The following is a 12,072-nucleotide window of genomic DNA, read 5'->3' as shown; positions in this document are numbered from 1 at the left end:
ATGTACCTTATAATGGAATTTGCAATAAACTGCCTCTCCCTTCGCATTGATCAGCTTAAAAGTATGCGATCCGTATCCGTTCATGTGCCTGTGTCCATCTGGAATCCCTCGATCACTGAACAGGAAGGAAACCTAAAGGAACAGGACAATAAAGCCTAACATTTCTCAGTTTCAATCAAAACATCCTAGATTTTTTTAAAGATATTCCTAAGTTTTCCAAGAATCTCTTGATGCCATGGAACTCACTAAGCAAGTTCCCATAGGAAAGGTTATCATTAGTATCATTTACACAAAATAACAAGAATTTTAAAGCAGAATGACATGTAAATCATTAACCTCATGGCTCAGAATTCAGTGAAGACAAGGAAAAACGAATCTGAAAAAGTAGCCTAACTTATTATTCAAAATCTGTTTTCATAGTAAATACGTTTGGTAACACTCTTCCCTTCTTTCACTACTATAAGAGCTTTACTTCGTACTAGAGACTTTAATCCTTAATATTGCTAAATATCAACTGATAATGTTTCTAGCATGACTTAAGTTCTATGAACGGGGGAAGATTAACAAAATCAGTCATCATAAAACTCTTTGGGGTCAAGAAATCCGAGAAAGCCTCCCAAAGAGAAAGTCAGAAATCAAGTCCAATGAGAGAGCCAACACTGGAGAACCACATGATAAGGCACAGTTCAGGTGAAACATTACAACAGAGTGAAAAAGAAGAGTTCCCACCTGATGCAGAGACTCGGGGCGCAGGCTCCAGAAGTCCCAGACCATGTCGGGATCCTTCAGGTGTGTTTGAGGGTTTCTCTTTTGACTATGGATAAAGGATGGAAACTAAACAGAAAAAGAGAAAAAAGTCCCAAAACTAAGTTTATAGGAATTATGGTGTCTTACATTATACATAGCCTATGACTAGGTCCACAGATTGTAACTCAGAACAAGATAATCCTAGAACTTTACACTGCCAAACCCTAAAATGAAATTTACCCTCTACATGTTTCCATGGCAAAGTGCCTCTTTTTGTTAATCTTCCAGGCTCTACAAAGAAAACTGGACTATTCCCATGAAGTCAGTGAATCTTGAAATGCCAAACTGAAGACCAATGGTAACCATTATTAGATTTTATAAAAAGTTATTAAATACAGAAAAATGTGCTTAAAAAGGCAATCCAGCCAACCCAAATTCTCCTCCTGCTTTTCCTGGGGCTTCTCTTTAAATGCCAGTCAATACAGAGTGTTTGAAATCAATTTAAATCAAACATTTGTGGAGCGCAATATACTTTATCACCTACCAATATGGCATCCCTGATGAAGAAAATGGGGGTGTTATTTCCAACAAGATCCCAATTACCATCCTCTGTGTAAAATTTCACAGCAAACCCACGAGGGTCCCGAACTGTATCCGCTGAGCCTGACTCTCCAGCTAGAAAATTCAAATGGGAAAAATGAAGGATAAGCCAGAGTACTTGCCATCCAAGAAACCTAAAGTCATGTAGAAACACTGGGATCTATCCTCTCCAATCTACTTCTAAAAAGGGAAATCAGGGGCACCTGGGTGGCTTAGTGGGTTAAGCCTCTGCCCTTAGCTCACGTCATGATCTCAGGGTCCTGGGATTGAGCCCCACATCAGGCTCTCTGCTAGGCGGGGAGCCTGCTTCCCCCACCCCCCTCTGCCTGCCTCTCTGCCTACTTATGATCTCTCTCTCTCTCTCTGTCAAATAAATAAATAAAATCTTTTAATAAATAAATAAAAATTTAAAAAAATAAAAAGGGAAATCATGTAGTTAAGTGCCTGGGTTATTATTTCTACCACTTACCCACTTACTAGCTAATCCAAGTCTACCAATTAAACAAAAGAATTCATTTAGAGTAATAAAAGAGTACATAACTGTAAAAGCTAAAAGGATTATCCATTTAACATTAGATAGGTTTGTTTAAAAGGTAATTAAATTTTAGATGAAAATGAAAATACTTATAAAGATTAAGTTAGCAAACAAGGAGAAACAGTGAGTAGTGGAAATTGCGAGGTTAAGGTTAAGAAAATGAGTGAAAATAGATTCTTATTCTTAATGTTATTTACTTTTGAATCCACAGTATTTTAAAAAGGCACAAACCGAAGAGAAACAGCATTAATCGTGCATTGTCGGGTGTTGAGAGGTGGCATGATAGATCTAACTCATACTAGCACTACTGAAAAAATCACTGCCCTTCTGAAACAGAATCAACCTCACCTTGAAAAGTAGATCTACAGATGAAATTACAGCTAATGTCTATAAAGCACTTAATCACAGATGGCACAGAGTTAATTCCTGATAAAGGGCAGCTATTGCGGTTGCTGAGTAAGTGCCCCACTCCACGTTTCCATCTGAGGCAACCACTTGTAGGAAAATTCCTTCCAAATGTCACAGAACCACAGTGCTGGCCTGGGCCTGGTGTGATTTCCTAAGACCTCAAACAAACAGAATTTAAAGGAACTTTCGGCACGTCTCAGATTTTTTTTTTTCTACCGTAAAACCTGGCTATCATTTGGAGAAGTGTTTTTTTCTATCTTCTAATATGCCTTCCTTGCAATGTAGTTATAAATGCCCTGAAGAAGGTACACGGTTGAGTGATCGCAATGCCAGTCACGCAGACAGACAGACTTACCGACAGTGGAGAATCGAACAGCAATGGGAGTCCTCTTTCCAATATGCTCAAACACCTTCGCTTTGGAGTATCTGGTAATGTCATGAGTGACCTCGAAGTAGCCAAAAGCCCCTAATGAGAAAGACACAGAAATCCTCATCATGAGACCATGGCAGACCACTTGATAGGCCCTCATTGGGCATCTGGGAGATGAGAAATGGATGGTGCAGCACTGGCCTTCTGGGAGATTCCAAGATGACCGGAGAAAGGAGAGATAGATGTCCAAACACAAAATGATGGAGGCAAAATGCAAAGCCCTCAGTGCTACACTGAGTGCTATGCAGCTGGAACCAAGAAGAAGGAGAGATGAGTGGGGCTAGAAGTAGCGGGTCAAGGCTGGCCAAGGACAGAGGGCCTGAGGTGATCTGGAATCACAGGGAGGAGCCAGGAGGGAAAGAGAAGAACAGGGAGAAGAAGAGAAAACACAGGGAATGAAAAGAACGATAAAACACTCAGGAAGACACCACAGGCCAAACTACAAACTAAACAGCATACCAAAGCCTTGATAGAAAAGCCACACAGAAAAAGCTGGAGAAGATGGAAGGAAAAAATAAAGAAACTAGAAAGTTCTAACTGGGAGTCAGAGCAAGGAGCTAGGAGACAAACGTGTTCTTTCTTTCTATCAAGCTTTCTTGCCCAACTGAGTTTTCAGCTTTCTTTTAAACATTACCCTATGTTGCGTTTCTGCAATAAAAGCAAGATAAAAAGTTTTACACAACTTTTGGACAAAAAAAGAAAAATCACCACAAACCCACCCCCTAACACAATTATCCTCAACTTTGTACCGTTCACTCCAGTATGTATCCCGTCAGTGCACCATCTAAATCTAGCTAGGATTTCAGCATGCCGTGTTCTGCATTTTCATATTTTTATTTCTTCACAAAAGTGCACATGGGGAAAAAAAAAGTGCAGGAGGGAAGAAAAGGAAGATCACTGTCGTTTTTACTAAAATATTTAATATCTCATGTTCAATCCAGAGAAATAATCAACTTTTAATTACGAGTTCCGGGCGCCTGGGTGGCTCAGTGGATTAAGCCGCTGCCTTCGGCTCAGGTCATGATCTCAGGGTCCTGGGATCGAGTCCCGCATCGGGCTCTCTGCTCAGCGGGGAGCCTGCTTCCCTCTCTCTCTCTCTACCTGCCTCTCTGCCTACTTGTGATCTCTATCTGTCAAATAAATAAATAAAATCTTTAAAAAAAAAAAAATTACGAGTTCCTCTCCCGATGGACATTTTTTTTTTTCCCCTTTCTCCCAGGAATGGAGATTTGCCACATCTAGTAAAGGAGCTCCAAGCCTGTGAGAAGGAATTTTTAACCCAGGTCTTGTGCAACAATCCTTTCACGACAAACAAACATGGCTCCCACCTGCTCCTTTGGCGTGCACGACTCTCTCAGGGATTCTTTCCCGGTCAAAGTGAGCCATTTCATCGGTGAACACCACATCCTGAATGAGAAGGGGACCCCGGGGCCCTGATGTCATAACATTGAGTTTGTCTCCGACTGGATTACCAGCACCAGTGGTCAGGACATCGGGTTTCTAAGTGAGTAAACAGAAAAGGACAAAGAGAGCAGGAGAGTTGGTACAATCAACCCATTATTCATGCTGTCAGAGAACACACTGTTTCCCAATTTTTAGACCTTCTGCTCAAAGTCTTTTTAAATTTCCTGGGTCCGAAATGCTGAAATGCTGCAAGATATGCCACTGCCTGAAGTGCAGAGTCAGGTCTCGGAAATCCTTGAAAAATCTCAACACCAATCTGGCGATATGCCCTGAAGAGCAGAAAGAGGGCTAAGGAAGCTGCCAGCCCTCTTGGCCCCTGCTCTTGACATAGCCCCCGAGCTCCACACAGGAAAGCCCCGGAGACGAAGCTCCCTACACGGAATGTCTGAGCTGATCGTGAGAAGACGGTCTCTGCAGGAGCCATGCTGGTCATCAGTCAACTTTCAGCTGCTTTCTGAGTGCTACCGCTGTTCCCGTGGGTCATCCCAGAGAGCACTCCCCTCTCTTGAGCAGCAGATGCCAGCTTCCTGTAACATTGCTTTCCAATTCCAAAACAAAAAAGCCAAAAAAAGTCACGGCTTTTATTGTCACTGAAAATAAACTGTTGCTGCTAAGATAGGTTGTAGTATTAATTGTCTAAAGATGTCAAATGTCCCCGAAATGGAACAGGTTATTTTACCATAACAAAGAATTCTTTTTTTAATCCACCCAATTCTCCAATATCAGTAAATACTTCGGAAGCTCCTGGCTGTCCCTTCTCTAGGATGGGAGCCCCAGCATTTTTTAATAAATGATCCTAAGCAGCTCTTGGAATCATCTTGACCCCTACCCTGTACTCCTGACCAGGGACAATTGCATCTCCAATGTCCTCCTGGGCCACTGGGAAACCAGAGGAGATGTGTGGGGGAAGCAAAGCCCAGCCATGTCCATTGAGAACAACTCAAAAAAGTCTAGTGATGGAAGTCCATGGTACCAACTTCATGTGCCTAGAATTTTCACAAACCTGGAATGGAGCGTATAACTTTTCCTCTGCAGGTACACCTGCTCTGAATATTAAAAGAAGGTCAATACCTGTCTTTTCCCTAGAAGGGGATATTGGGGGGGGGGTCACTTTAAAAGCCTATAAAAATACCATGAGTTCTTTGGGAAAATGCACTACACAAGAGAGATTTTGGAATCTTCAGAATTAATAAAGAAGACTCCAACACCCACTAGAGTTCTCCTCACATCGAAAGGCGAAGAAGCCAACAGGGAACCTTAGAAAAACCGTAAGTGCTGGCATCAGAGTCTGGGTCCAACCTCCAGCTCTGTCAGTCATCAGATGTCTATGTGCTGGCATGTTACTTACCATTTCTGAGTCCCAACTTCGCATGTGCAAAATGGGCAAGAAACAACGATCTCCCAGAGTTAATATGGGGACTGAAAGCACTAAATTCATGCAAAATGAGGGCACCACACTAGGCACACACACGCTACCATTTTACTGGTCATGTGGAGTGATCTGATAGCAGAAGCAAAGCATTTTAGGTTTTCTTTTCTAACTACCATGACATGTGTGTGGCATCCATTCAGACTCTGTCTGAGCAAAAATCTGCCCACACCATACCATGCTCTTCTCCTTCTCAACACATAAACACAGCACTAAAGGAAATCTAAAAAAATAATAATAATAATCAGTCAAGGGGATATGGCATAAAGGAGAGAAGTATGACAGAGGATACCAAGAGGCTCAGGAAAGGGAAAGGTAAACAGGTCCGAGTTGTCATTTATATCACTCATGAAACCAGTAAAAGCACATCACACACCCCCTCCGGACCACCAGGTAGGAGCGATATGATCAAGAATAAAAACCAGGACCAGGGGTGCCTGGCTGGCTCAGTGAGTTAGGCCGCTGCCTTCGGCTCAGGTCATGATCTCAGGGTCCTGGGATGGAGTCCCGCATCGGGCTCTCTGCTCAGCAGGGAGCCTGTTTCCCTCTCTCTCTCTCTCTACCGGCCTCTCCATCTACTTGTGATTTCTCTCTGTCAAATAAATAAATAAATACAATCTTTAAAAAAAAAAAAAAAAAAGAATAAAAACCAGGACCAGAGAAGGCATATGCACAGCAAGGCAGATGAATGGACGGCTGAATGAAGAACTAAAAAATGAGATGGTCTCACCTGATGGCCCAGACTCATGCAAGTCGGGAGTGAGAATGCTGGAATTTTGCACCAAGGGGCTTCCCTCTCACCCGATGCAGGAATGTCCTCTGCAATACCAACCCACTAAGAAGTGAACCTGGGTTTCTCCACAACAATGTAGCATCCAGACTCTCTTCCTTGCTCTAATAGATCATCAGTCCTAATTTTTAACAGCTTTCCTCACACACGCTCGTGTGTATGTAATCTGCCTTCAAAAAAAGTGTGCCAGAAAAAGCTTCAACCGGGTCGCGATGCAGAAGGGAGTCCAAAGGGAGGGCAAAGACTAGAAGAAAAAGATCCCCGACTTTAGGGGCCGTTTAGGGCAGCACTCGATGAGAGAAACCGACCTGAACTAAAGAGAAGAGAGTGTATCTTAGAAGGTGAGAAGAATGCCATATATTTGCTGAGAAAAAAAGACCTAAGGAAATGAAGCTGTATTAAATAAAATGAGAAGTGGAGCAGGGGAATGGACCATGGAAAACGAGTTTTTAAACATGATTTATGAAAAAAAAAAAAGTGCAAGGCTTTAGAGATATTTTTAGAAGATAACAATAGCTTGGTGTGAGCAGCAGTCTTGCCTCAAAATACCCTCTTTTCTCATCTCTATGTTATGAGGAAGTGACAATGGACACTCCGAGGTTAAAGGTTCCTCCTTACAGAACCCAAGACAAAAAAGAATGAAAAGCAGTTATTAAATGCATCTGCTTGCCTTGAGGGACACTATATTCCAAATACATCTCCCAAAATACTACAAAATAAGCAATTAAATCATCTCCCTAGCTTCCCTTTTCTACTCCCTAGGTATATTCAGAGTCAGGAAGAATGTGTGCATTAAGATTCACAGTAAATTTACCCAAAAGCATTCCAAAAGTGTGTAGGGGGTGTCTATGGTGTGTTAGTGTTTGGGACCACAGCAGCAAACATCAACATTCCTGCTCTCTTGGAACTTACAGTCTACAGGGGTTGTTCAGTGTCATATTACCTACAGCAGCAAAAGCTGACATGTAACTTAAATATCCAAAAATAGAGGCACAGTTAATGAAATACTATGCCACCATTAAGAATCTCATCCACAGAGGTGCCAGGGTGGCTCAGTGGGTTAAAGCCTCTGCCTTCGGCTCAGGTCATGGTCTCAGGGTCCTGGGATCGACCCCGCATCAGGCTCTCTGCTCAGCGGGGAGCCTGCTTCCTCCTCTCTCTCTCTCTACCTGCCTCTCTGACTACTTGTAATCTCTATCAAATAAATAAATAAAATCTTTAAAAAAAAAAAAGAATCCCATCCACAAAAAATTTAAGTAACAATAAAACTATCATAACATTTAGGTGATATCATTATAGGTCATTTTAATTTTCTTTAGACTTCTATTTTCTTTCCTAAAATAATTTTTAAGTCAGAAAGTCTACCTACATCTAATCAAATATCAGAAGTTTTTCCAAATTATCTGTATTTTGTATTAACTTAATGAAGGCAATGTATATATCCTCATGTCATACAGTTCCTAAAAACATGTTTTAAGATCCTATTTTATTTATTTCAGAGAGAGAGAGAGTGCAGATGACTGGGAGGGACAGAGGAAGAGGGAGAAACAGACTCCCCACTCAGCAGGGACTCTGACTCACGGCTCTATCCCAGGATCTTGGGATCATGACCTGAGCGGGACATAGACGCCTAACCAACAGAGTCACACAGGCGCTCCCTTAAAAACATTTTTTGGGTTTTTTTTTTAATTATTATTAACATATAATGTAATATTTGCTTCAGGGGTACAGGTCTGTGAATCCTTAAAAACATTTTTAATGAAGACACCACAAGTGTCCACTTCTAATCACCAAATTACTTTCTAAAAAAAACTCCCTAAATTATGCTTTATTTTCACTTGCCCATGTAAATCTAAAAACATGAAATCTCCATTTGGAGTTACATCTTCAGCTTAAAATGACTGCAAAGAAAACAAAGAAGCATACGATAGATATGTAATCATTTTTATGAGGAAAGACCCTAAATAAGGTTCTTCTTCTCTACTTTCTTTCTTCAGAGAAATAATTACAACGCAGAGAGAAAATTCTTCAGAGAATGGGCCGCTGCTGAACACAGGCTCTTAAACAAATGTTACCTATCATAGTTCATTGATGGTAACATACACAATTTTTTAATAGTTTAAGATCTTTAAAGCTGGGTAAGTTCTATCATCCGTGGCATCTTAGCAATGTGTCCTGGCTTGGCCAGGCAGGGTTTTCTCCTGAGTAGTGTATAGGGCGCTAGTACATTTCACAGTACCTGGCATCTCAGATTCAATGAAATAGGACGTTCGCTAGAGGCTGGGAAAAAGCACAGTCTTAAAATCCGACTCAAAAGCAGCTATATTTAGTGTGTAAATTCCTTTGTCAAGATTGATACACCGAAACTATGGCCACTAAATGCTGACAGAAGAGGAGCAGAGGCAAAAGAATCTGTGTGTGCCCGTGACCGTGAGGGAGCCGGACGTGGAAGAGGGGCAGGGTGAGACAGAAGAGACCAGGACAGAGCACTGAGGGACAGCACCATCCCCTCACAAGGAAGGGAAGAGGCAGCAAAGGAGAAAGAATTCATGGAAGCTTGTCACAGACTCCAAACTCCGGGACAGAGAATTTCGGGACAGAAGCCAACAGAGGCACTTGCTGCACAAAGACCACTGGAATTGAGGACTGAAAAGGGGATTCTGGTCTTGGAAACCTGGGGCCTCTGGTGACCAGTCCCATGACCGTTTTAAGGGTAAGTAAAATAAAACGAGAGAGAGCCAGCCACTGACTACTACCGATGGTGTGACTTGAGCCAAGGAAAAATGATCTGACAGGGTGCATCTGAGCTCCTGTAATAAAGGATTGTGACCATTGTCTTTGACTTTAAATCAGTGACCCTGGAGGTGTAAGTTTCAGCGGGCCGGCCCAGGAATGCAGAGGAGGGAAGGAAGCAGAGGCGATGAATGCAGTGTCTAGAACGGCAGTGACAAAAGGAAGGGGGAGAGGTGGTGGCTCAGAAGGCAGTGAGCGCCCCGTGTCCAATTCCAGGGTCAGCACCATGCACGGAGCTCTGCAATCAACCCCAGTCTAAATACAATTTGTTTTTGTTCTGGTTTAGGGCAAACTTGCAGCAATCTCCCACATTTCAAATACTTCTGAACAAGTAAGCGGAGAGCAATGAAAACCAGCCCTTCAGGGCGAAAAACCACCACAAAAATAGCCAGGAACGGGACACTTAGAAGAGGTTGCCTGGTTAGGGAGCCCAGTCAGGTGAAGCCAAGCCACTCTCTGCACCAGCTGAGAAGGGCAGAGTCTGGTCAGGAGGGGATGAAAGGAGAGAAGGGGGAACAAAAAGCCCACAAATGGCAGAGCCAGCAGCCTCAGGACGAGGCTAAGGGCAGAAAAAGGGTGGCAGGCTTTATACAGATGCTAGGGCAGAAATGGCTGGAGGAGAAAACAAGTCTGAGCCTGTCTGCAGGTCAAGGTCATAAAAAGCAGCCATAGGGCACCTGGGTCACATGAGAAGCTCAACCATCCCAACATGGACTCATGGTACCATCCAGAGGGTGCGGCATTGAGAACAAGGGCCTCTCGGGCACACCCAGTTCAACACTCATTCATTCATTCCACTGGCCTTACCCCTGACCCCTCCCTTTCCCCACCCCCATCCCCACAGACCACAGAGGTTGCAAGGCAAGAGGAATCTCTATGTTCTGCACAAACAACAGGACAGGCTGCAGTCTTGGAGGAGGGAGGGCAGGGGGCCCCTGCAGGACAGTGTGTTTGATAAACCAGACCACAGCCATGCCCCGCAGCCTGTGCCCCTGGTTCTTGCCAGCTACAGACCAAAGAAACAACACCCCAGAATGCCAGCTCTGGGCTTTCTCTGGTAAGAGGATGGAGGAGAGCCATTTCTGGTCCAACGCTAACCAGGAAGGACAGAGGATCAATGCAACTGACAGAACTGTACAGAATTGTTAATTTCTCTTCCTAACAACCATTTCTGAGCCACCTGCCATATGCGAGACTTTATCGAAGCTACCCTTACATAAATCATCTCCCTTAAGCCACCAATAATCTAGTGAGAGACGGGTTATTATTTCCATTTAATGAGTAATACTGTATGGTTGGAGAATTTCAGTGATTTTACACAGATTTCAATGTTGGGGCACAGGTCTACCTGTTCTATATAACAAGTATGATGGGCAAAGGAGATTTCTTCCAACTTGCTGACTATTATGTTGCTGTTGTTATTGTTGTTTTAAACTCAGATCACTGAGTTTAAAAACTCTTTAAAGTTTTTTAGGATTATAATTTTAGGATTCTCTTTAGGATTAGAATTTTTTAATGACAGAAAAGCTTTTCATTGGTGGGGAATTCTAGGAGCTCGCTCTCTCTCAGGGAAAGCAGCATTTGTATTTGTTAAGGTATTTATGTCTTTCTGGCTGACAACTATCCATGACATTCATCCATGCTTCTCCTGAACCGGCCCTTCCTGCCCCCACCCCAAGTCATCCCTCGAGGTAGGCCAAGGGCATCTGCTTGTTCCCCACAGAACAAAATATTTATAATTCCCTATTTGCTTCACTGTTTTTCCTCTCTAGACAGTATACTCATTTTACATCTATATCCCTGACACCTGACATGATGCAGTTATCAACAAGTATACAAAGAAAGGCTTGTGTGGGACTCCTGGGTGGCTTCATCAGTTAAGCATCTGACTTTTGATTTCGGCTCAGGTCAAGGTCTCAGGGTCATGGGATAGAGCCACGCTTCAGCCTCCATGCTCAGTGCAGAGTCTGCTTATCCCTCTCCCTCTGCTCCTCTCCTTGCTCTCTCTCTCTCTCTCTCTCAAATAAATAAATAAAATCTTTTTAGGGGCGCCTGGGTGGCTCAGTGGGTTAAAGCCTCTGCTTTCGGCTCAGGTCATGATCTCAGGGCCGTGGGATCGAGCTCCGCATCGGGCTCTCTGCTTGGCGGGGAGCCTGCTTCCTCCTCTCTCTCTGTCTGCCTCTCTGCATACTTGTGATCTCTGTCTGTCGAATAAACAAAAATCTTTTTTAAAAAAATCTTTTTAAAAAGGCTTGTGGAGTGGTTGGCCGGTTAGCTCAGTTGGTTAGAGCGTGGTGCTGATAAAAAGGCTTGTGGATTCAACATGTGAATAAATTAAGCTATGGACCAACACAAAATGGCCAAGAAAGATTATTTCTAAGTAGAAGAAAGAAGCAACAAAAGTCTCTCTCTCTCCCCCTGCATCTCCCCTCCCAAAAATAAATGGGAGATGTTTGAATTTATAACTTCAAATTCAATCAAACACCTTTAGACAAATGTTATGAAAACTGCTGCAGAAATTGGCAAAGAAGGACTTTGGCTTTTCTAAAAACTGACACCATGATCAAAAGTAAGGACTCAAAGTAAAATTCCATTTTGGCTTTGCTCTTTCTTATTTTTGGCTGGAGTTAAGACACGAATGAAGAAATTTTCCTGGGAGGAGTAAGGTTGGCTTTCTCTGATAAAATATTCTATCAACAGTTTCCATTTATTAGTGCCCTCTGCTTACAGAAGTTCCAAGAACTTACTAAACATCATTCTTCCATGTTTTAATTGACAAAGATTGGTAATACAGCCCATCCCTAACTTTCAGTCTCAAAGGAGTCATAATGACATCTTGTCATTCTCAGAGATCAACACAGAATATATGTTATTTT

At 42.7% G+C, this 12,072-nt stretch overlaps 1 protein-coding gene across 1 annotated transcript in view; it reads right to left on the bottom strand.

Moving 5' to 3' along the window:
• CAT (catalase) overlaps positions 1-12,072 on the bottom strand; it is a 41,233-nt gene that overhangs the window by 21,173 nt on the left and 7,988 nt on the right. Inside the window, exons 2-6 of the mRNA XM_044259058.1 lie at positions 4,049-4,220; positions 2,646-2,756; positions 1,292-1,422; positions 730-834; positions 7-132 (exon numbers count right to left, since the gene is read on the bottom strand). Coding sequence (XP_044114993.1) covers positions 7-132; positions 730-834; positions 1,292-1,422; positions 2,646-2,756; positions 4,049-4,220 — 645 coding nt within the window. The remainder of the gene's footprint in view (positions 1-6; positions 133-729; positions 835-1,291; positions 1,423-2,645; positions 2,757-4,048; positions 4,221-12,072) is intronic.

Source organism: Neovison vison, chromosome 7 (assembly GCF_020171115.1).
Source record: "Neovison vison isolate M4711 chromosome 7, ASM_NN_V1, whole genome shotgun sequence".
Taxonomy (NCBI): Eukaryota; Metazoa; Chordata; class Mammalia; order Carnivora; family Mustelidae; genus Neogale; species Neogale vison.
The sequence above is the reverse complement of the archived record's forward strand: the minus strand, read 5'-3'. Positions and strand labels throughout refer to the sequence as shown.